Below are 26,308 nucleotides of genomic sequence, written 5' to 3' on the forward strand. Positions count from 1 at the left end.
GTGTTCGCATTAAATACTTTCGATTGTGTGCAATTTGAAAAGCTACACCCCGAGATTCGATGGATGGGTGGGGCGGTCGGAAGGTTTCGGTTCGGAGAACGAGCTTTTTCCCTTTAACTATGTGCAAACATATCACGTTCCGGTTTGTTTTTGCCTCTCGAGTGAAGAAACCTTTATTTCTCTCATCAGCAAATAAGATCAAGAAATTTGTGTGCGAGTCTGTGTATGTGTGCTAGAGCTGATGATTGTTTGCAAAAAAAAAAAACTGGCAACAAAAAGTGTAGCATATGTTGGGAAAATTGTTTGAATCAATGGAACTTGGGAGGACTTTACGAGGAAAAAGCGTTTAATTTTTCTTTCCAGCTTTGTTGCCCATTCGAGTAAAATCTTTTTGCTAATGGGTTTCTTCTAATGGCCTCCCCGCCGGTACTGAGTATTGCCGGGTATAGAAACGATAGATTTTTCTCCCAAACCGACCACTCACACATACACACCATTTCCATAGAATGGTGTGAGTTTATGCAAATAATTTGTGTGAAAGAAAGAAGCCTCCCCAGACACAAACGACTCTTGACTTGCTCCCTTCCGTTTACTTCCCTTTTACGAAAGCGGAACGGGGGGAGTTCTTGTGGAGGGGCATGTTTAGCTCTATTTGTTTCGCAAAAGTTAATTGTTTCATGGATGGCAACATTCCTTTTTCCGAACGTTCGGTAAAGGAAAGCAGTCTACAAAGCGTCTTCTGCAACTGACACGTTCAAGTATGTGAGTTTGCAGTTTTGTTTTCCACCATTTTTCCACCCCCACCGACAAGGGGCTTGGATCTTGGGTCTGAAAGGAGCTGGTTTCAGTTGGCTTATTGCACTAGGAATACGGACTGGAAATGCAGAATGTTTATGAAAACCATAAACCCTTTTCGGTATGGTGCGTCTACCAAAGTTAGCTGAACTGCTTCTCGATCAAACTGCTCGATGACTTTGCAGCAGAAATGTAGCGTGAACAGGGAACGAATGGGAAGGCAGTGAGGGTCAAGAACCATCCGGTCACGTCAGTCGATGCACTGTTTGTGTGTGTGTGTGTGTGCACCTTGGCAAAACCAACTGCCGCTTCCAGTTCACTGGTGTTGAAATGTTGTTCCTATTAATTACCTTCTAGTTGATAAATTTTACAACAACTTCTGGTGCTACTCAGCACACACACACAAACACAAACACACTCTAGCACGGTGGGGCGCAGTGGGAAAAAGTTTTCCAAGTAATTTCCACCATTTTGCTAAATGATGCTTACAGCGCATTCGTACGTAACGATGTACCTTTCCCATGAGCGATCGCCGGAAGCTTAAGGATACGAAGAACGCGATGGAAATGCTGTAGGAAAAGTCCATCGTTTCCTTGTAAGGAAACATATTATTTCTGCGTAATATGTACAAAAACCCCTGTCCGGGTTTCGAAAGCGCAATTTCTCAAGTACGGGTCGAGCACGGGTTTAATCTGCAACCGGATGCTAGAAATGGTGCCACAACCGCTTGGGTCCGCTAATGGTTGGTGGAAAAGATTAAACTTATGATTGCTTTCTGCAGTCGCCAAGCTGTGAATTGGTGTGAGCAAAGTCTTGCACGACGCAATCGATGTAAAGCTTTCATAATCGCCTCTACTGTACGGCAAAATATTGAGTTCAATTTCATCGCAAGCTTTAGATGGGAAGATGAATAACTCAACCCGACGGTATACCATTTTACATCGACCCGATGGATGCAGTCGCCGGAACCTGAAAGCTGAAAGACAGCCGTCAACTACAATCTACATAATCAATAAAGCTTAATAATCCCGCTCACCACACCGAGGTGCCGGCCCTGTACATAATTTCTGCCGTTCCCGATTTTCACCACGAAACACTGAAATCTTTCTGGTTCGATATTGCCATGTCAGTCGGTCGGTCGGTCGGTTGGACAGCACCGACATGTATGCAATTCGATCCACATGCAAAAGCGCACAACCCTTGCTGTGCTCTCGTTGCTGCTGCCAGGGAAATGGAACGATGTGTGGATGCTTGGTTTGGTAACGCCATCCCATTTTGCTGCCCATGATGATTGAGGTTTTGCGGAATCGAAATCGAGTAGCATACGGTTGCCGGGAAAACACACCCCATGCCTTGCAAGAAACCGGCGATGGCGAGCAATGCTTCGGGTTTGGTAAAATCGGAAAACCCACTCAGGTGGGCTGTGCAAGGTGGAAAATGGTAAGTAGTGGTTGTCCGGTATTCTCAAATCCGCACCCAGTGCTGAGAATCTACCGTGTGGTTACCTTCACACAGGCCCGTTGCTTTTCCCACACTTACACGTGCGCCCGTACACCAAGGGGGACATCGGCCGATAGATGCAAACCGGACGGCCTGAGCTGTGCTTTGTGGTTTTCCTTTTCTCTTAATCTGTCTCCTCGGGGAACAGTACAGAAAAGGGAAGCACCAGCACAGGATTTGTATGGCTGTGTGTCTGTGTCTCTGGTAGCCAGACAGGCTCAGACAGGCCGCAGTAACCTTTAAAACCATTGTGACAATAATTTTCGATTAAATGAATATAGAATGACCGGTGTGATCTGCAATTCAAAACCATATTTTCCATTTTCCATCGTTCCTTCGTGTGGTACGCCAACGTACGTCAACGGGACTTGTGGTGAAGACTTTTGTTGTTCATGTGTGCAGGGTAAATTGCTCAATTCATACCATCATTTGAAAGTGTTTCGAGATTAAGCTAATGCATACATTTTACTTACATTATGTCGAAACAAAGAATAAGGTCAACTGATTTGAAATGTTTCACTTATTGTTTTAAAAATAAGTTTCAAATTACTTGAAATAGAGTTGGTGAATAAAAGGCTGTAATTTTCTGAAAGTAAATGACTTCTTATTTAAAAATACGATATTTTTTGGAAATGTTTATGTAATATCCTTTTAGGATAGCTTAATCTGAGAGTACTCAAACAAAGGAAATGTTGTTTAAAATTTCTTCTAAGTGCTCTACTTAATTAAAAACATTTACTGAAGTTCATTAGATACTATGTTTTACAGTGACAGACCGAAAACACTTTCTTTTTTGTTTAAATGGCCCTATAATGTGTCATTTTTTATCTGGGAATTAGATATTTTTTTTTGTTTTTAATTATTAGATAGTAAATTTACTTTACTTAATGGAAAATAAATCAATGGTGTCATTATTCCATTAGTACAGCCTCTAAAATATTCGCCATTTAGCAGGATATCGTCACAGTAGCTGCTCAATTAAGATCCGCTCTGTTCCTAACTTTAATCCGTTTTCTGTTCCGTTAACTTCACAATCCGTCTTCTGTTCATAACTTTAAGTAAACTCCCGTATTCCTGAACCAAGGTATCGTCGGTTTCTCTATCTAAAAAGCCAAAAGTTAAATATTTTTGGACAAACTAAACCGTCCCCAAACACCATAAAGGGTATAATTAATCTCTTTCGTTGCTGACACGCGATATCGATATAAACCGGAGATATTATTCACTCACGTTTCACCGAAACCAACAGTACGAAATCAATACCATCATCTAAATCAATAAACTTCATCGCACGTTGTTCCGCTTGCAGTGGTTTGAATTTTTCCCCATCGTACAACCAGGCGCCTCCATCGCCGCACTTTAAGTTGCTGGTTGCGTGGCATATTTTCATTCACTCCACTGAACGGTTTTTCGCTGGTTGAAAGCAAAACGCTTTCCACCAATAACGAGTTGTTGAGATGAATGACGATGTGCTCGTTGCTTTTCTTTGTCGCTCGTCATAAGCATTCAGGATACGCATTAGAATCTACTCGAGATTTAGAGTGGAACGCTGCAGGACGAAACGATAAAACATTTTGCAGAAAAAAAAGAAACTCAAAAGTCGAAAACTTCAGCACGACCTTCAGTGCACGGGTGAGCTTGTACTGCTGCCTTGGCTGAATGGACTGGAAAGGAACGAAACGGAAGAAGTCGCAACGAAAAATCTAATAATGGAAATCATTACTCGTGCACAAGGCAGGGAATTTTGTTCGGTGACGAAACGAACGGATGTCATAGTAGAACGACCCTTGTGTGTCGTCCTACGAGATGCCTCCAGGCTTACCGAAATGGAGCTGGTTCTATGGCAGAAAGATCTCCCTTACTCCCATTTTACCCGTGTGGGAATGGAAAGCAGTGTAGCAAACGACGGTTCATCGTCTTCAGCTTGGTTCCATTTTCCGTTCGATAACAAACTCACTGGAAGAACTCCCTGTTTGCACCCGGTTTATGCACAGAAGTTTCTCGCACTCCAGCGCTAACCGAACCATGGCGACAAAGCGACAGCAAGAAGCGACTTTAGGCGCACCCTATACGCGACATTTTTGGTGTCGTACCGTTTTAATCCTTCGCAATTACCGTGAAAAGATGATCGGTTTTAGGTGGATGAGATGGGTGTCTGGAGACGAACTGGCAGAACGCTAAGACACAAGCGACATGAAACGGTCAAAGTTCCTTCAAGCAAGTGAATGAAAGAGAAAGTACGCGCGCAAACTTCAGGGCGGTGTGGAGGTTGAAGGGTAACCGGGTTGGGAAATTTATTTTGGAAAGCAAATTTATTGATTTTCCCACACCGTTATCGTGTCGTTAACGTGGTGTAGGAGAAGGAGTTAAATCGATCTATGTTGAGGATAAATGGTGGTTGAAATGAAATTAAAATGAGATCATGCTGTGCTCAATGTATGAGATTTTCCACTCGTTTGCATAAGTGTGCATATGCAAATGTGCAACGTAGATAAGTGACCGTGAACGATCACGATTGTGCAGTTAGACTGAAAAAGATAATAGTTTGTTGTTAGAAACATATATACTATTCAACTTTAAAAAAATAACACAGGATGGATTCTTACAATATTAGTAAATGGTCGATATATCAATAACTACATTTTTTACTAATTCTTTAATAATATTATCATAAGCGAAATGTATAACAACATTAACATGAGCTTGAAAATGATATTAATTTTTCTAATTTTGATTTTGATTTGAGTTCGTTAATTTTTTTTACAGGATTTCGGCTCATTTTTCATTTTGGTGAAGGATTGTTTGTACAAATGATTGTCACTTCATTTAAGAAATGTAAAATGTTATTTACTGTTCATAGAATATTTTTTGTAAACTCTGTATTTAAAATATAATTTAAAAAAATCTATCATTCATTAAAAAAAACTGGATTGTTTAAAAAATGGTTGATTATTTATCGAAAAGTAATACATGAACAAATGTCCTTATTTTTTGCGGATCGAAGTACTATTCCTACGTAAAACGAACCGCATAAAAATAATTTCCGCTATAAGAACTGATCGATACCATTTTTTTTTGTTTATGTTAGTTATGAACATATCGCTTTTATATTCAATTTACATTAAAAGTATTACTAAGTTCACTAATTAATTCATACTGGTAAATGTTAAAAAATAGATATGTTTGTCATTGTTTTTTTGCTAGACTGAATTTATTTTTCAAGAATTAAAGATTCACCAATATCTTATCTTCCTACTTCAAAAATCAATACATTCCACCAAAAAACGGGTATGAGAAAATTTTCAATAGAAGAAGAACATTTCTATCTCCCCTTTGTCAAATGTTCCCTTTCAAACCGACCGAACAAGACGCTCGTTAGTTTCGGTTTTCTTTCCTACAGTAGCGTTGCGTAAAGTTGCTAAAACGAAAAAGCCATTTTAAAACCTATTAAAGAACGATTTTCCCTTTCAACCGCAACATCGTTTGAAATTCAAAATCGTTCGAATGGGCAGACAATACGGCAATGCGACGCGTCGTTTACTCCGTTTTGGGCTTGACAAGGTTGCTGGCTATGGGACTGTTGGAAAGGTAACAAATTAAAATATTATATCAAAACATCACATCTTTTGGCTTGAGCTAAAGGGAGGGGGCAAAACCTGTTTTATTTGCGAGTTTTGTTGTTTTGTCTGAAGCATTTGTGTAAAGGTAACGGTGTAAATCGGTCCTTCGTTAAGCAGCATTTGCACAAAAACTGATTGAAAAACGTGTTTCAAATGTCCCATCCTTTTGTAAATATTGAAAAGCAGTCCAGCAGGCAAGTTTTGGATGATTGCGTCAAGGAAGTCGGACAACGGATTGGAAATTCTTGGAAATTTATTCCAACTCACAAATAAGCCTGGTAGCACTCTACTTTACATAGTGCCACAGGAAAAACGGGAAGGATACGTGTGTACGAAACATACCGTTTCAGACAAAACACAATAGCCCGGATAAAATAGGTGCAGTGTGTTCTTTCCAATCGTAAAGCAAAGAAATAAACAGTGATGGGGATTGTTGGAAGTTCTTTAAATTGGTGTCCGTTTTTCATCGCCCTCCAACCCAACATCCTTCCGCTGGTTTCACTTTCTTTGAGTTCCTGTCCACTCACACATAACACACACATACGCTTTTGTATCGTTCGTTAGCATGCCATACCAGACGAGAATTGCGCAAAGAAAAAAGAAGCACAAATCACAACCCTATAAGAACCGCAGGAGCAGAAGCCTACGGAGGCGCAAGGAGATTCTCCATAACACAAAGGGTGCAAACGAATTTTGTGACGCGCCGGAAACGGAACCGGAAGATGGAACTGGCCATTAACGACGAAAGCAGGTCGTTTGCCTTATCATGTAACAATCTCGGATGCGGTTTCGATGTCCTTATCTGCTCCTTTTTTTTACTCTACAATGCATAAAATGGTAGGAAAAAGGGACCTTATTCAACTTTTGCTGTAAGGGTCCGGTCTGCACTGATGTTGTGCGACATACGCCCGAAGGACATCATTATATTGAACCAGCGGAGCGACTTCTAATCTAGCCAATCCGTCGGTTTTTGGGTGCTATGGTGTTGTGAAAATTGTTTTCTTTTTTTGATTTTCGCATGAATAAACCTTAAAGGAATAAAACGGCCTTAAAGGAGTGAATATCTTCCTTTTAAAGGTAAATTTTTGAAAGCAACTCACTGATACTGATTCATTTCCAAATAGTGCAAAGTTTCAGTAGCTCTTGTTCCTAGTGATCATTTCACAAAAAAAACAGAATGTAGGCCTTTAAAATGGCCCTCTTTGCAAGGCATATATGTAGATAAAACATAAACAACAAAATTTCCACATCGATTGCAACACGCGGTACGAATTTCAATTTCCGAAAATCGTTCACTAGCGATTTTACCCAGAAACAAGAGGCAGATTGAATTCGTCCGTTACCAACCATTTCCGGTTGGACACGAAAACCGTGCAGTCTCAATTCTGGGCAGCCAATCTCATTTCTAAACGTTTGTCCCGCTCACCATTTCCACCGTTCGCGAATTTCAACCTACAGATCATGAATGAATAGTTCCGGATCGATGCACCTAATCGTGTTGCATGGAAGTGCATGATGGTGCATTCTGTTGCCTGGCGGGATCAACTACAACTACCCTACCGTTACTTCCATACTCTCAATATTCAAGCATTACGCTTACAGCACACTGTAATGGTGCGACACAAGCAAACCTCTGCTAGTCCTGGAACCCCCAAAAATCTCGCTCCCACTCCTCCTCCCTGGAACATTGGGGATGGAAGATTGGACTGGTAAATCTGTTGAACATTTCCGCCGGAATGAATACCGTTGTGTACGTGTGCTCTGCTGCTAGTGTTTGTCATCGTGTGTCGTGCGGTGTGTCGCAACCCGGTGGAACGTGTCATGGTGATGCATATGCTTGGCCGCGGGATATTTTCCGGAACATATCGGGGCAGCAGCAAATAAAAGCACCTAACGGAAATGCTTTTCCAACGCACGGTCAAACTGGTTCCATTTCGCGAAACGTCGTGCGCGTGTTGCATGAAACAGGGGACAATGTATGATGATGGGGATGGTCATTTCATCAGGCGTTCGGGATGCTTCCGGTTTTATTTGCATGTTGTTTCGATTTTTTTTTCTCCCCCTCTTCAAGGTTGGCACTTTGGTGTTGGCACTATGGGTTAGAAGGAGGTTGAAAATGTGGTAAAAAATTAGGACCAACTTTAAGAAATTAATTTTACTTCGTGTTACTTTTAAGCACATTAGACTTGGGCTTAAAGGGAATTTAAAACTAAATGATATCTATTATTTTATTATTTTTAATCTGAAAAAGCTTCTAAGCTAGACATATGTTAGTAAAATAAAAATTTAAGTATCATTAAATACGCTTCATCAACCATTATAGTCACGAACTCAACCCATTCGCCGTATGATTGTTCCAGGCAAAATACCACTAATCCACTTTCTGGGTACCTCACGCGTACATTTACGCATTGAGGGCTACTTCGGCGTTATGCCTTGCGGGAAACCACAGCACTCGTTCAAACGTTGCATCTTCTCGAAACATTCAGTCAACATCGGCGTAAAGCTTACTGGTGGCAGGAATGAAAATTATTATTTTTATCGCATACCCGTAGCACTTGGACTGCTCGCGAAGCGTCCATTTTCATTCCGGCTACAATTCCCTAGGACATCGACTAGGATCATCGTTCATAGGCTAGGTTTGATGTGAAATGTACCGTCATCAGTATCAGTGCTCCATTGTGTGGTGATGCAAGCAAGTTACTCCGCAACGGCGAAAGGAAATATGTGCAAATTTCGATGCAAATGGTTGCCTATGCGTGTCGATGAATAAAACATTTCTCTTAGCTGTCTCTAGTAAATGTGTATTGAAGTTTTATGATGCTAGTGCAATCAGAATGGATCTTCCATTTAAGCTATTTTAATGGGCAAATAAGTTTCGTTGAAGCACCGAAGTGATCAAACAATTTCACCTGCGTAAATATTGTGTACACTAAATAAAAATATAAAAGAAAAAAAAAATTAAGTTAAAGTTTAATCTAAATAACTTGTAACAAAAATACAATAGAATGAATGTTAAAATAGTATCGTAAATATAAACTTTTACCATGTTTATCTTACTGTTTATATTTAATGTGCCACAATGAATGTTTTTTCAATGCATTAAGGTAAATATGCAAACAGTAGTAAGCTCCTGAATCGTTTTATCTCCTCTTTAAGTAACACTGATAAAAAGTATAAAGAGCTTTAATACCATATCCCATGGATCCACCCAGTTTCCAACAAGACACAGCAAATGCTACAAGCGTTCCGGAATTTTAAACATTCCTGCACTGAGTATGACAAAAGAAGAAGCAACCATTCTTTTACATTCCTTTTTTTTCCTCTTCGTTTATTAGCTCGAGCGGTGGAAAAGCGCTCGCTTACAACGACGACCGCCCACAAGCTTTTCCCACTGCTAACCCACTTATGTTTGCACTGAATTAAAAATATTTCCTGGAGATAAATTTAATGAAAAACAAACACCATGCCTTCCGCATCACTGAACCCCGGATGGGGAAGAAGATGGAGCATGTATTTTCACCGTACACCGGGGTACTTTCTTACAGTTATTTCTAGTACGCTTCGCTCCTTTACCCGGGGATTGGTTCTTGCATCGTGAGCATGAAGGTTCACGTGCATTGCGCTACCTTACAATGGCCTCCTTTCGACGGAATGCCGGGAGGATCTTTTATGACATCTACTGTACAATGTCTTATCACACCAAAATGGCTGAATTCGATAGGTTTCCTGTGCTTCTTCGGGGAAATTTTATTCGTTTCGGTTTATTTAACCAGTCATTAGTATGATATTTCACGTCTCTAGTGGGTGATATAATTTTATTCTTTTTCTTTACAATATTTTATCGTCGCACAAAACATGGCATCGAACTCTCTGCACTGTAGGACATCAATTTATGGGAATTTATTTAAAAAAAAACACCAATTCCAAGCACATCTCGCAACATGGTTATCATTTCTAATCAGAAGTTGGTTTTGAAATTTTGAAGCAAAGCGAAAAAGTGACGTAATGTCTCATCTTGCGAAAGATAAATATTTGCAACTAATGGAAATGGCTGTGATTTCTGAGGTCGCTTTTTTGCTCAATTCTTCCCCCTAACGCCCCGCCCGACCAGCAAGACGTGCAGTATAATTTACTCACCATCGTGTGTACGCATACTGGCACGCTGTCATGGACACAACCTCACAAGCGTAAAACGCATGTGTGATCTTAAACAAACACTATGGTAACCATCACAATCATCACAGCAGCAACGGCAACCACCCAGCGACGTGTGCTTTCGACGCACGATTGAGACCAAAGCCTACTCCCGTGGGAAATTTCGGCACATGAATTTGGATGATTGCGTACCGTGGCTAAAGCCTTCGCCAACTGCCGAGCTTCTGCTTCCATGCTGCAGCACATCAGGCATGAAGTTTTCCTTTGCTCAACCAAGCGTTTTGCGCTTATGTTGACAAATGTGGGTGCGTGTGTGTGTGTGTGTGATATGCGTTTGGAAAATGAAATAAAAACAAAAGCGCGAACACTGCCGCCACATGAGAAGGTATTCGAAAATGTCGTCCTTAGAATAGATGTCGATGATGCTTTCACACGATGGTTTTGTGGGTTTGGCTCGGAATGGAACCGTTGGCTTCGCTTTTGCGTACGTTATATGCTGCAACAATGTACGGGCAGATTGGAGTTACTGTGAAAACAGATGATTATTCGAGCAGTTTCCTTTTGCGTTACGAAAAATATTACGCCCGTTGCGTGTTGTTGGAAAAAAGCCGTTTAAAAGCAAACCACAGTTTGTTTATTGTTTCATCGTAATGAGTTTGTTTTCCATTTATGATACATTTTTAGGGGAAAATAAATTTGCCAAAAATAAGCTAACACATGTTGGTTTTCCAACAATAAATTTTGTATAATCAATGTTAATAAATAATAAACACTTTTATTAATACTGCTTGGAACAAAATGCAACTTTAACTTCAGCCAAAGTCTTTAAGTTTCGCCCTTCGCTTTAATTCTCACCACGACTCCCTGAAGAACCGGAAACTACTATTAAGCTTCCTGCATTAAGCTGCTTAACACGAGCAATGGTATTTGGTAAAGTATTTCGTCTGTTTTCTTACCCATTTTCTCCATGCCATATTGGGAGTTTTCACCCTTACTGAAACTAACTTTGTGCAGCTTTCGTTCTATAACGTTCTGCAACAGCAAGAGAAAATAAAATCCACTAAAATAAAACACACACACATACCGGAACATCAGAACGGCTTACACCACACCAGACAAAAATTGGATACATTCCTTCATGGAAAGCACATGGTTCTCGTAAAGTATGGTCAACGTTCTAAGTACTGGCGTGTTGAGCTTTACCATTTCCTAAGTCACTATCGAACAGGACAGGGGTCAAAGATCCAACTCAGGAGCAAGATGGATGAAAAATGACAAAATAAAACCTACACGACTGGTAGTGATCCTTTTTGGCCACCGGGGTTTCGTATCGATATTGATCCTTTCGGGAGAGTTGTGTAGTTTTTCATGGATTTTTCAGAAAATTGAAAACAACGTCTCTGCTTTGGTGTAGTAGTGGGTAGTATTCCAACTAAAAGACGTTCTGTTAGGAATAAAAATTGTAACCTTCTCTCTCTATTCTGAATTACAGTGATGGAAGATAGTTTAATGCTAAAGCGAAAATCAAATAAAAGAAAAATATGCTTAAATTAATACAAAATATCAACACTGTTGCATTGTTGATTAAGTTTTCTTTGCCCTACACGCACTACAGCAATACTCCAGCGCTTTCACAGTTAAAGCGAAACGATGTAAATGCATGCCCATCACCGTCAACTCCATCATCATTATCACCATTATCATCCTCTTCTGTTCGGGATGATTGTTATCGCTTGCGTGTACCGGATGTGTACGGATATCAAAATACCTACAGCAATTCTCACCGACCTTTGTTCTTTCTTCTCTCGAGTGCACTTTTTAAACCGGCAGAAACACACAGAGTCCCACTTGACTCCGACAGCAATCCATTCCACTGGTGTGTGTGTGTTTGTTTTTTTTTTGTGCCGATTGTCTGGCACAGTGCCCGAATGGGTTTGGATGGATCCCTTCACAAAGTCACCGAAAGCCTGTTCTTCTCCATACCGAAGCTCCACACTCGTTTTAAAGCTTTCGCAAGCATCAGGTAGGGTAAAACGGAGCAAGGTGCAATTGCATGATGGTGCACACACTTGCATCCCGACCAAACCAAGACCAATTCGTGTGCTTCGTGCAAATGCAGTGAAGGGTTTGCACCTCTTGAACCTTTGGTTGATTCCTCCCTTCGTTGGGCTGTCGCTTCCAACGGTAGCATTCCGGGAATGCTCCCAAGGAACATTTACGGCTAGGAAACGTTCTTCCCTTGTTCGGTGCCCACATTACTTCACGAACCCGGCTGTTCCGGTTGAAGATTTTATTCGTTTTCCCATTCGCATGTCCTTCCTCCCATTCTTTGCTTTCGCCGACCACCATTCGCTTGGAATTCGTTTGTTGGATGATGGGGTGGATGATTCGGTTTTTTTTTCGCTTACTTCCAACAGGAACTGAATACCTTGAAAGTATCACATGTTGTAGGAACATAAATTTTAATATGCTCACCGAGGTCCTTGCCGACCCCCTTCTTCCACCTGTAACCCTTCCGCAATGTTAGACGTTCGTTCTTATGGAAATTTTTAAAAACCTCTTTTTCCTTCCTTCTCTTTCTTGCAGGATACGACTGGGTCGGTTGGCGTAATGACTCACTCGGATGGGCCGGCAAACCGGTTGAGATGGTGTTCGAGTTTGACTCGGTCCGTAACTTTAGCTCCATGGTGCTACACACCAACAACATGTTCAGCAAGGACGTACAGGTAAGTGTTCGGGACGGCTCCATCGCCATTGCTATGGCTTCTGTTTCCATATCTGCATGCCCTCGTTTGCTCACCAGCAGAGCGGTGCTATTGAAGGATAAGCATTAGGTGTGCAGGGTTTTATACCTTTTGCCGTACGGGTGTGGTTAAATTCCAGTGCTGTCACCTACAGGATATAAGCGTCACTACGGGTTCGTTTTACTTTACCGAAGCATATTATACCCACACACTTGGGTTTGTTAAAAATAACTCCGTAACGAGTGTTTTAAGGAACCTGAGCAGTATAGCGTTGATATTGCTTAAGAACGTCATTAAGAAATTATTTTTTGTTTATTTTATATGCATTCAGACAAATCGAATTGTAAACTGAAAACAAAACAAACCAAATTATTTTAATGGTTTTATAATTTTATGTATCTCAAACCCCTTTGAGCTGCATAGCTGCTTTTTTCTGTATGTGAGTGAAAAATTATGGTTGAAGTAAGGGTTTTATTTTTTGGTTTGAAATGGTGTGTTTGAAATTCTCTAATGTTTATGTTGACGTTTAATTCGTTTCTTTGTCAAAATAAACGCAACATAATATACAATCAAAAGAAAATGCATTTTCTTCGCTGTTTTTATGAATGTCTTGTAATTAATGCAGTACAAGCAAAAACCTTTTCGTAGGTTTTGAATTGAATTGCTTTCAGAGCGGTTGTACGAGAACCAAGAACTGATCAGAAAGGTTAACATGAGTCCGTTAAGCCATTACATGCTAGCCAGGCCCAAATATGTCTGTGAGCCTCAATCAATTAATTAATTCATTGATTTATTGAATAGACAATCGAAAAAGTTTTTCACTAACCAGCAAACAATAAAAGGCAATCGTTCAAGTTTTTCTACGTTATTGCCTAAACAAAAACATTTCTTTTCAATAAAACGATTCCTTCCAATGTGCAAATATTCTGTTTATGTTCCCGCGTTTATCGTAAATACTGATAAAACAAACATTAAAATGATATATCAACAGCACACTCCTGAATAACGATTATAATTACGGTCAAATAATAATCTTTTTTTTGTGCGGGCGAAAATGACGAAATTAAATTAATTGTGTTGATCGGCTGTTAAAATTTAAACGACATCCCAAAGGATGTAAATTTTCAAAGTGACGATCTTTATAATGAAAACGTATTTCTAATGCGAGAAAATAAACCACAATTCAAAGCAGCTGGCAGCTTCTTTTTTTTCGCCATTTGCATTGCAATAAATGTTCGTTTTCTATTTCCCATTTCCATTTCTTCGTACGCGCGGTATCATTTTGATACCCTTTTTTGATAAGGAAAACATTAACTGATTTTCCAAAAAGGGACCGTGATTTGCCACTTCCCCCACTCAATCTGGGGAGTGATTTATTTCCGCACTGGTACGGTTTGTCCCGAAAAAAGTAATGAGCTGTTTCGGGAACGAAACGGCACACATTTTGCAGTCCGAATGTCAATAAACAATTATCAAACGCGTAACTGCCGGGAAAACCTCTTATCGTCAGTTGATACACCAACTCGTTAGGTGATGTTGGCCCCTTTTGCCATCGTTTCGATGCTCATTACTGCTGCTGCTGCTGCTGCTGTGGGTGCGCTGAAACCAGCAGCATAAAGAAGTCAGAGCCTAATGAAGGGTAAATCTTCTTAACTGAAACTTGGCGCTTGTTGTGACGGTTTTTTTTTTCATTTTATTTGTTTGTGGATTTTTTTCCCCTCTGTCTCTCTCTGATTCTTAGTCGTTTCTCTGCTCGAACTCTTTGCTATCAGTACCGAAACAGAGAATTTGGTAGAGTCCTTTCGAGATGCCTTTTTACCACTTGTTTCTCGGCCCCATGTTTCGCCGCGTTACCGCGTTACGTACTCGCGGAACCGTGGCGCCAACATGCTAAGTATCAATAATTGGACTCGGCTCGTAAATTTTTGCCCACTTTTGCTTCACTTTTTGCCATTTTCGGGTTGTGTTTTTGTTTGTGTTCTTTGTTGTTTTCCTTTAATTTGCCGCTTTGTGCATGCAGCATAAATAGCGCTCCAGTTTCCTAGTGGCCCGTTAAAAGTTTTTCCAACAACCGCCATTGGTACCATTTTTCGCTCACTTCTCAATTCATGACTTTTGGCGCGGGCTGCACGATTACCGCCGGAAAAACAACTCCCGGGCAAGAAATCAACTGCAACCTGGTGTACTCTCGGTGTAGGACACAACGTTGGGGTCAAAAAAACGCCACGCTTTTTGAGCTCACCGTTAGTCAAGAGCTTCGTTTAGGTGCGTTCCACAAAAGTCTGGCACAAAAGTTTCCACACTCGCGTAGCAAAGGACCTTGCCTGCCATGCCGAAAATTCATGATAAAACTTATTTTCTCGTTAATTGTTCGAGACGGTAAAATAAATTTCCTACAAAATATAATTAAAGAAACTGGAACCAGCCACACGAAAAGTCAGTCCATCGACCGTGGTTTTAAAAAGACACCCGGGCACGAAAAGCATTATTTCTAATGCTCGATGCGCTTTCTTCTACTGGCCTGCAGGCTTCAGATTCAGATTGTAACACAGAGAGTAAAGAGGGGACGTTCATGCCAAAGATAAAACAAAACGTTAGCGTGGAAAAAAAATAATCCTTTCAGACGGGTCACATAAAAGGTGAAAAGCTTTAAAGTTCCACCGTTACCATTTTGAAAAGAAGAGGATTATGTTTTTGATGCAATGAAATTTTCCGGACAGGATACAAAACAAACTTCCCTTGCCAGCACGACGAATGAATTTAAAGAGCAAAAAAAAACAACTGGGGTTTAAATAGAATGCGAACGAAATCATCATCATGGAAAGTGCTCAATGGGGCAGAGAAAAGCGAAAGTCAATTTAATTAGGTGTAGACAAAACCGCCGTCATCGAACGAAAAATGGTCGGATGGAATCGAAACACTCAAAGCCGTCCGACCGAATAATGTGGTAAATGAGGTTTAACTTGGAAGAAACGCTCATTTTGTTTTGTTTTTGGGTCGTGTGGTTAAAAAAAGTGTTGCTCTTTTTTCAGGTTGAAGGTTTTTTCGTGTAAGAAATGTCAACTTATGTCATGATTTTATACCTTGTAATTGCCAAAAATTTTACGTTAAATGCAAGCAAAAAAGAATTTAAGTTAAGAATTATTATGTAAAAAAATCTGTTTATTTAGTTGAACTTGAAGTCAACAGAGTAAATTCGATTAATACAATAGATTTTTGGAAGTGTTTTGTGAGTTAAATTATTATTCGCATAAATTTAAAATATGATAAAAAAAACCTTCTTTTGGTGATCTTTTAAATCATAGAAAACTTAGTTAAATTTAACAACTAAATGTTTATACAAACAGCAAGTTAAAGTGAATAAACAAAGACAGTGGAAACACAAAAACTTAAAAACAAAATTCATGACAATTTAACAAGACAGTTGTAGATTTGACAGTCTATAGTTTTATTGTTTTCAATTCAACCAGTGCAAATAGAATCAAATATCATTCCATTTTCAATCAATGATACTACATTCGCTTCAGTTGGTAATCTACTGTCTACTATCCCTCACTCTTTTTTTAAAAAAAACCATCATCCATTCCATCTAATGAAGTGACAATGTAAATAAAATAGCGCACTCAAACAGATTCTTTGCATTACGTCTCGAAACTAATAAAATGAAAATGTTCATGTCCATGCATCATTGACGCTCAGGGTACGAAATGCCATTTAAACTTGCAACAACAACAAAAACTCGACGCTTTACAGTAAGATGACATTTCCATCTTTTTTGCCGTTTTTGCACCAATCCAAATGCGACATTTCCCAGTAATGGCTGTTAAATGGCTCTCCTTTGAAGCGACGAAGAAGCATCCAATTCTGGATGCGCTAATTTTCAACGGGAATTTCCACCCCACCGAGCTGGACTTTTCCAATGCTGTCAATTCCTCTACCCCCGGACTACAAGACCCTCCTTCGTCCAGAATATGTCTTATCAGTGCCCATTCGATTGGCAGCATTGGTAGCGCTGGCTGAAACGATGGTTTTTATCGTGCTGCACTTGCTGTGTATGGTCGGTTGGCGACGCTTATTGTGCTAATAAACGTCGCTCGAGAAGCGAAGCGATTGGAATTAAAAGGATCGTCGAGGATTTTTTTTAACTTTTGTTCTGTTTTTTCCCGTTCCCGTTTTCGCGTTTCTTTTACGCGTGTTTTATTTCCCATCTTCAGCGACCATTTTATTACAGACCGACCGCTAGGGAACGCTTCCCCATTACGGGAAAATGACACGCTGGCTCCAGTTTCATAAGCTGCTTATTGCCATCGATACGTCATCCGGCTGTAGGATGGATTCGAGAACGTAGGATGCTAAGGAAGCTATTTATTTATTTTTTTACTTTTTAATAAATTTTACACTCGACTATCCTTAAGAGGAGACCGAGGATGAGGCAGCTTAAATGACGAATGCAAGACAAACAAGTGGCCACTAATTAGTTTTTAGCGAGAAATCGGTGCAGCATAGTTTTGATTCTGTGGTGTAATCGGTACAATCTGATTGCTGTCTATTCGCTCTTCCGCCGAAAGAAGTCGATAAATCCATCATTAAAATAAATCACTAAAATAAAATAAAAACAACTTGAAATTTCATCCATGTTTTGTACAATATTGAAACATAATGTTACATACAACAAAGTTTTGTTAGTTTTAATACAACTTTTATACGAAATTTTCTTTAATATCTTTCACAGGTTTTTGTCCATGCAAAAGTGTTCTTCAGCATCGGTGGTCAGCACTTTACCGGTGAGCCGGTGCAATTTTCTTACATGCCAGACACAGTGATGGAAAATGCGCGTGACGTCACGATCAAACTGCACCATCGGGTCGGTCGCTACGTACAGATTCATCTCTACTTCGCATTGCGCTGGATCATGCTGAGTGAAATCTCCTTCACCTCAGGTAAGTTGAACTGAAGTTTATTACGAAGCGCATCAAGCGCGTTGATTGTGGTTAATTAAAAGATACTGAACAATCATCATAAAAGCTGCGGTTTATTATCATTCGCAGTTGCATTGCAATTGCTTGCTTTTTTATTATTCCTATGTGAAACATTGAGGCGAGTTTAAGCTAAAGTTGCATCACTCCGAATCTCACAATGTATTTGCGGTTCTTTGAACAATTTTTTAATGATCCATCCTTCTTCAAATCAATCATGTCTTCTAGCAGAATCAACGGTTTTTCAAACGTTTCCTTCTTATCAATTTTCATTCACCCGCGTGTGACCACAGATGATAGGCAAAACGGCATCCGAAGTCAGTTTATCATTTGCGTACGGTTGAGATGTAACTTACGCGACTTCTGATCCACCGAGCGTGAATATTTGTTCATCCGTGCGATGTTTCGTTAGCTGGCCAACTAACGAGAATTTATTCCGTGGTGTGCTTAAGTGCTCAAGCGTGTCCAGCGGGAATTTTTTCGCTCTCTTGCCTCTTGCCGACACCGATCCAATTGATGCACAGTGGTGACCAATTTGCAACAAATAATCAAATTACTGTCCCGCATACAATACTGCACTGAAATGTAAACATTGTTGCGGAACAGTTCATGATGTAGTGAAGTCACCGTTCTAGGAATAGTATTTTTAAAAAACGCAATCCTCCGTTTGTGTCCACGCTCCGGCAATAATTAATTAGAGTTTCACTTTGACAAAACAAATATTCCATTTTTTGTTTTATGTTTCGTTGTGTTGTTTTACAGTATTTCATTTTTCACAACGTATTTATAACAGCAAACTTTATTGTGGATTTTGGCTTTAAAACATATAAAGAATTTTCTGTATTCTGCATGGAAATGTGTTTATACTTCAGTAAGATATAATTCTGCTTGATTTTTTTTTTTTTTTTGCTCGGTTAGGACGGCCTGGTCGTATCAAGACTTATTTTGCCACGTAGCACGATAGTCAGTCAGTCTTTATTTTTATTTGTGACTAAAATAAAAGAGGCAAACAAAACATGCTTTAACACTATTTTTATGGTGAAGTATCAGTACGAAATAATTTAAAAAAAATGTAAAAAATGTAAATGTTTTATGTTTAGAAACTCGTAACATTTCATGGTAAATTTCAATTTGTACTTGGCTACTAAACAAACTTCATTAAATTGATAGTGCGCCATATCGCACACAGCTTACACGCGCTTAAACAAATAAACTAACCGTTCCTTTCAAATGGTTGCGAAAAAACCCGCTCCCGTCGAATCCCAGCTTCAATGTCGGCTGAAAAGATTTTCCCACATCGTTAGCGATGCCGGTTTACTTTGGCACAAACATTGCGCTACTGTTCCACAAACACACCGGTCCCTTTTGGGAGGGTGCAGCATTTGCGGGCACATTTCAACGAGAAAGCAAAAAAAAACAACAGAATCTCTTTCTCAACTCAACTATGAATGATGTGCTGTTGGTTAACAAGATTTTAATGAACGGAAGTTATGTTTCTTCCGCGGTCTGGTAGGTTGCTCGATCTTTGCACCGGACTGTAGTGATAAATTTAGCTCCGTTTGCACGAAACGCAAGCAAGGAAAGTAGTACCGCACAGAAGGATGCGTTTTATTTCAGCAACAATGCATCAGCAGGCGGTACGCAAGCAACCCTAAAAGGGGGGTTCTTTACAACTGTGAAAGGGGTGAAAGCTGGTCGGGTGGAATATGTTTTGTCCTTTTACCAAATCAACCAGCGGCACCCAGCATGTACTGTATTGGCGACTGTATGGGGGGAAGAGTCTTTGGAAAATCTATTACCACCGCTGTCTACCCAACCATTAGCTTCAGTCACCCATTTGCCTAGTGTGTAGCTTGCCTTCGCCTTCTCTTCATCATCCGTCATAATAAATAGGGTGAAATTATTCAAAAGATCTCGTAAATAACACCGCTGGTATTTATTTGTTTGATCCTCAGCTGTTTGTCATACTCTCGATACCCATGCGCTCGATGTTCAACTCGTCCGACCCGCGTCGGCGACCCGGGTCGAACATTAGCAGCGGTAGTTTTACGCAAAACCGCACCCGGATTGTCAGTGACCAAGTACGGCACAACCAATGCTGTTGGTGCGCCGGTGATGATTCGTTCGTTTGTCGGGTTTTGTTTGCCACCAGTTTATGGAGTTTTGCCATGGAGCATCAGTTCCAGTTGGGGAATGCATTTCGCGTATCGGTTGTGGTCATTGCGCCATTTGTACATCATCGTAAAGAAACGGACAACAGAGAGCAGCACGAAGTTAAACGGCGGGGAGGCAAAGTTGTTTAAGTAACTGATCTATAACAAAGCGTATATTTATGATGGTCAATCTGAGTGTGGATGGTGATGCCATTTGGTTGAAGACGCTGTTTGTGCTGGGCAACGCCACAAGGACGACCATGGCGAAGACATTTCTTTTCATCGCTTTGTTCCGCAAGGTAGTACTTGCTTTTTGCTGGCCACAACGAACAAGAGAACCATCTTGAAGCAAACCTGTAACGAGAAATACAATTCCCTTCGGACAGCCGTATGGTTTGTGACCCATTAGACTAGCGCGACTAGTAGCACTGTACGGGGATTTGTGGTAAATTGTGTGAGCTGCTAGAGTTGGAAGGTGGTCGTGTTAATGTTTCAACTCTCCCTTCGAGCTTTCCAACTTGGAACGTAGTGCCAGCAGCAACAAGAAGAAAAGGTTGTAAGATTCATGCCGATACTTTACACACTTTCGCGAGAAACCGTTTATCACCGACAGAAGGATAAGTTATGGCAAGCTGTTTCACGAATCTCCACTATGCTGCCCATACGCTTGAAAGAGTGGAGAAAAGTGGAAACTATTTTTCTTTCCCGTTTCAAAATATGTTTCCAGCAAAACTGTTTGAAAGTGTGTTTCTCCCCCCACTTGCTGGTGAGAATTAAGCAACGTGCGAATCGCGCCCCGTAGAACTGCCGGGTGTGGGTTCAAATTAATTAGATAATAACGTATCGCGATGAAAAATGCACATTAAACGATCAGTTATTTACGTGGCTCGTTTATAACGCCGATTGGCATTTATGCAGCAGAAAGGTGTAAGAGAAACCAGATTGAAGATTGTTATTGATCGTACCATTAGCAATAGATTAAGGTAAGGGATGCATACGTTTTGATACAACCAAATATCATAAATACAGATTTTGTGTGTACAGGTTTTGCTCGATATCCACAACTGCAACCAGTTTTTACCTGAATGGCTATAATTTTTATTAGCATAAATCTCTGCGTGATGTTAGTCGCATAGCTTATGCTACAAACTGTATAATCCATGAATAAAAAGTAAGGTACAAAATTAAATGCCTAATTTATCGATACTTATTGAACTAATAAATAGTAAGAAATAAAAATTTACACTCAACAGCATAAGTTAAAATATAATAATAATAAAAACTTTTATTCGAATATTCGAACCTTGAGCTAATGTATATTACTTTGTGCTTGACGTTCGATTTAATGCACCAAAGATCATTGATCGTAGCTCATCTGAACTCATTCTTATTTTGTGGTACTACAACCTTAAAAGATCAATGTCTGTCATTTCTGGCAGTCCCTCGACGTTATTTACTCGTAGCAGGATAGTCAGTCCTTCGCTTCGGGGAAACCCTTTACAATAATATTAAACCCTTTACAAGACAGACGTGATCAACCCAATTGATCGTTAAACGCCTAGAAGAAACGCATTCTTATTTCTGGAGCTACGATATCATTATAAAACTTAGATCGCTCTGTTTTATCTTTCTGCGTACTGTGCGGATAGGACGATTACCTTCTTGTTGAACATTCAATATTGATTCGATTTCACGGAATGATATTCAACAGTGTTAAAATAAAAATGGGTGCCTTTGTTTGTATTTAATTATATAAAATATTTATCATCATATCATCCCGACAGTCTACTGACAATTAAAAACAGTATTGCACATCGTTATCAACCGATTCAATGGTGCTTTTGCATTTTAGTTATGTTTCCCGAATTCCAATGCTAAACATATCATTAACCATAACTGCAAATGGTTCATTCAACAGAATGGTTTCCCCTTTCCTACGTGTGAAAGAAAATGCACACCTATTAACCCGGTTGGTCATGTTTGCACATCGCCAAACAAAACCCTTATTCGGGCCGCAACTACTTTTCCCCATTCCAAACGGTCCACAATCATAAATTGCTGTCAACGGCAGAAGAACCGCACTACACACGTTCATGGAATGCTAAATTTAGCATCAAAAACCCTATTTGGAACTCACCTAATTTCCTGAGCTTGCCTTGAATGTGACCCGTCATTCCGCAAATCAGCGAGTAAAGAACGGTTTCAGGAACCAAGTTCTTCAAAGCGAAAATAATTCATCTGAGCCTTCACCTTCAGTAAGGGGGCTTTATTTGTGTGTGTGTGTGTTTGTGCCACAGTCTTACCGAACCGCGTTGACTATGTAATTGGTTCGCCAAAGCTAAATACGTGATGCACTTTTACTTTCGCATCGGAAGAAACGTGTCTTCACGCTAAAATGTCACTGCGCTTCTTAAAACGGCAGAAGGCGGTTTAGGGTTAGTGCAGCAGCAGCAGCAGCAGCAGTACAGAAAAAGCAGCAAGTCATTAAATTTAATAAATCAAACAACCCGATCTCGCACTCCTAACGAGGTGGGCGCAAAGAAATGCACGACGGTTAAAGACATACGGTATACACCCCATTCATCCGTCCCCCAGGTTCGGCTTCCTAGTTCCGTTCCGTGGGGCAGTTAATCATTCTACATCCTCTTACATCAATCCCTGCATCCTCTCACGGTCCGTGCTTCGCGGCCAAGCTGTGGCAATTTATCAAAATCTGAAACCCTAAACCATCGCACCCGCCCCGACCACTTTGCGGCGATAGTCAATGGCTGCCACGCACATGCATTTACGGATTTGAAGCTAATTTATGTTTATTTTCCCGTGGCTTTGATATCAAATTATGTTATTAATTCCACTCGGCGTCCGTTGGTGGTTGGGCGTTAGTGCTTCCGATGCAACTGTATTTTTGATTAATTTCTAGTGCTTCCATGTGTAAAGTATTGCGCATAGGAGAGCCTTGCGGTGTGTTGCACTTTCTTGACCACGTTCTGTCGTTGCAGGAGATAATAAATTCAATCCTGCTTAAAAGGTTTAAACTCGCCCAACCGCATGGCATTATGGATATGGAACCAATGAACCCCATCGTGAAGCTACATTTTACTCCCATCGCATCGCAGTGGCGGGATTGCATGCACAAACATGCATGTGAAATGATTGAGCCTATACTCTTCATTATTAGCTTCGTTTACGGAATTCTTCAAAGGGCCGCCACTTTATGCCCGAACGTTTTCTTCATCGTTTCGCCAGAGTAGAAGTTTCACTTTGCGCACATTTCTGCTAATTTGCCTGCGAGGTTTTTTTTATGACTTCCCGCAGCGAGTTTTACTTTGTGCGGGTTTGCTGACGAGTGCGACACGTCGCAAGGGCAATTAATATCCTCTCTTGCGCGCGCGAACGATTCCGTGTGAATGAGTGCATCTTTGAGGAGGAGTTTTATTTTTTTTTTGGTTCTTGGGAATGTTTGTCTACCCTGTCACGTCATGCCATACTCATTACGCACCAGAAAGTTTCTTGAGTGGAGTACGAAAAAAAGGAGAAACTTCACTTCCACTAAGGGATGATCTTGAATGATCTCAAGATGGTGGGATTTCAAGCATTTGCTCACAGTAGAAGAAAAATTTGATAAATGTAGTACAATATACGCACCATCGTTCTATGTTTTACACTATATGTCGCAGGACGAATAATATCTGGAACGGTCATCAGTAGCAAGGATTAACCGGTTTTATGGTAAAAAATTGGTTTGAAAAAAAAACAAAAATTACCGAGTACTCTGCTTTCCGGTGACATAATGTAAATCTCTTATGGGTTGTTGAAAATGCGATAAAAGTCAATTTTAAGAAATTCAATTTGGTTTCCTAGTGCTTCATTTAATGTACAAAATAAACTGAACAATAATTGTATTTGCTCATAATTGTAAACTAGTTTGGACTTTTCTTTATTATCGAACAAATAAACTCAATGCAATTTAAGCAATTAAATGTATGCCATATATTGCCAAAAACTTGTTCTACAATCCTAGAACGATTTGTCAGGATAAGCTTAATTTATATTTTAACTAATGTTTTTTTTTAATTTTATATTTGTAATAAAGTTGAATGAAGTTTAATGGGTTGATTTGTGTAGGTAAGGGCTGTACAATAATATTACGAAGATGAATCTAAACTATTATACTAAAACTAAGACTATAAAACACCATTTGGGATAGAAGAAAATTGAAATAGGAGAAAATAATCATAAAGTAAAAAAAGTTTAACAGACAAAGAAAAGAATAATCCACAGCCCAAGTAATAGAGGGTTGCATTTAACGCTAAAACAAAAATCAGAAACAACATTTAAAGTCTTATAAGGAACATCTAACAGACTGGCCTGAACGCACAGAAGTAGTCAAAAGAGAAGCAAATAAGATGGCTTGCCGTCTAAGGAAATTTGGAATATTTTATTAGTCTTGTCCAAATTTTCCATGACCAATAGCTTGTTCTTCTTCTTCTTCTTGGCTTAACGACCTTACAGGTCACGCCGGCCATTTCTGGCTTACTAGACTTATTTTTACCACGTAGCCGGATAGTCAGTCCTTGCTACGGGGGACGGTCCGGATGGGATTTGAACCCGGTCCGGCCGTGTGGACTGACGCCGTTTATCACATGCACCACCGGGCCGCCCCCACTCCCCTATTATATATGACTATAATAATTCAATTTCTCGAAAAACCATCTTCTAATCACAAAATACGAATAACAGCATTGACTAAATTAACGACTAATGTGTTAATTCCTGCAATTCTCAATATTCAGCTTATGGTGTATATAAATTATGTATGCTCCTTGTAGCATTCACATTTTGTACTTTGTTTAGCCATTTTTTCCCTTTAAGTACGTGTTGTACATTCATCTATCAAAAAACGTTTTTTTGTTATTGCTTTCCTATCCTTTTTCCAGCACCAGTAACGGGTAACTTTTCCGACGAAGAAGTCAACGGAAACTCCATTTCCCAGGAAAACTCCATCGAGTATCCACTGCAGCGTGACGAGTCCGGTATCAACATCGTCAACAAAGGCGAACGGAACCATGTAACACAAAGTAAGTACCACAAGCTGTTCGTCTGCTACACTGACACCTGCAAGTTACACCTTTGGAGGCAACAAAAAAAGGCAACAGAAAAACATACCCATATTTATGGCAGGTGATAGATACCGGGGTAGATTCTCAGGGCAATTTCCTTTCCAACCATCTCGGTGTCTCACTTCGACTAAAGTGAGCGCCACAAATTGCACAGTTCGTCAATTCCCCACAGTGACTCCCGGGTGTGTAGATCCAGTCCAATCAATATCAAATCAAATATTCATCTTAGAAATTACTTAATATTTAGCATAAAATAATTGCAAATTAACTACAATCAATCCAACCCCGACCGTACGGGCATACGGGTGTACGTCGAGTAATAAGGCCATTAGCTCCAGAACGGAAGCAAGACTTTGGCCGTTGGATAAGACTTACCGTCGTACACTGTGTCGTTTGTTCCACCCGACCCGTTAATTCTCTCCGGGGGCAGTTCCACATTTTCAGTGCGATCAAATATCTTCCACCAATTTGCATTGCTAATGTGACTCATCAATTATTCAAATTATCACATACTTTGCCCCGGCGTGAACTAGTTGTTTGTTGGCGTACTGTGTGTGCCTGCTTGATGCCCGTGCGAGTCTTTCGTCCCGGCGCATTCCGATTCCGATTTGGATCTCATCCATCCGGCGCACGGTTGGCGTTGGGTTAGTCGGAGACAGCAACCAGCAGACAGCGTAGCTTCCAGTCCGATCAATTCTCTTTGATGACACGGTGCTGCAGGTTCGGTGCGCATCATCATCATCGCTATCATCTGCAGCCGTTCGGTCGTGTTATGGTTTGCTATCGCGTACCGCTACGCTGCTTGCCTGAGTGTCCTGCAGCGGCATAATGTCCACCTCGTGCTGCTGTGAATTCATTGCTACCATGATGAAAAGATGAGTGATGATAAACGGCCGGCCGCTTCCTGTGTCTTTGCCTACGGGAGCTTGTGCAGTACCATTAGGCTCAGCTGGGTCGGTCAAGAGTGAAGAATGAATTTATCTTCCTCTATGTTTCCGCACCATCACACTGGCATGTTTTATCAGTAGCGTAAACGTAAACCATCAGCAATCAAACGTATGTGAATCAGGGTTTTACTCGAGATCCGGAGCACGATCCGAAGCATAATTATAGCAAACGAATCTGCTCCAGGCGCCAAAAAAAAGAACATCCTCAACTACTTGATAGTGATCAGTTTGGTGACAGAATTGAAGTTCTTTTTTTATACTTTGCGCCTTTCATTTTAATACCGAATTGTCTCAT

General features: G+C 40.3%; 1 protein-coding gene across 2 annotated transcripts in view; it reads left to right on the forward strand.

Annotated features, from left to right (window-relative positions):
• Positions 1–26,308, forward strand: part of LOC125766309 (discoidin domain-containing receptor tyrosine kinase B) — a 230,635-nt gene that overhangs the window by 161,519 nt on the left and 42,808 nt on the right. For both annotated transcript variants that reach the window (XM_049432129.1, XM_049432128.1), the window contains exons 7-9: positions 12,660–12,799; positions 17,550–17,757; positions 24,884–25,024. In XM_049432129.1, coding sequence (XP_049288086.1) covers positions 12,660–12,799; positions 17,550–17,757; positions 24,884–25,024 — 489 coding nt within the window. The remainder of the gene's footprint in view (positions 1–12,659; positions 12,800–17,549; positions 17,758–24,883; positions 25,025–26,308) is intronic.

The sequence above is a fragment of the Anopheles funestus genome, chromosome 2RL, assembly GCF_943734845.2.
Source record: "Anopheles funestus chromosome 2RL, idAnoFuneDA-416_04, whole genome shotgun sequence".
Lineage (NCBI taxonomy): Eukaryota > Metazoa > Arthropoda > Insecta > Diptera > Culicidae > Anopheles > Anopheles funestus.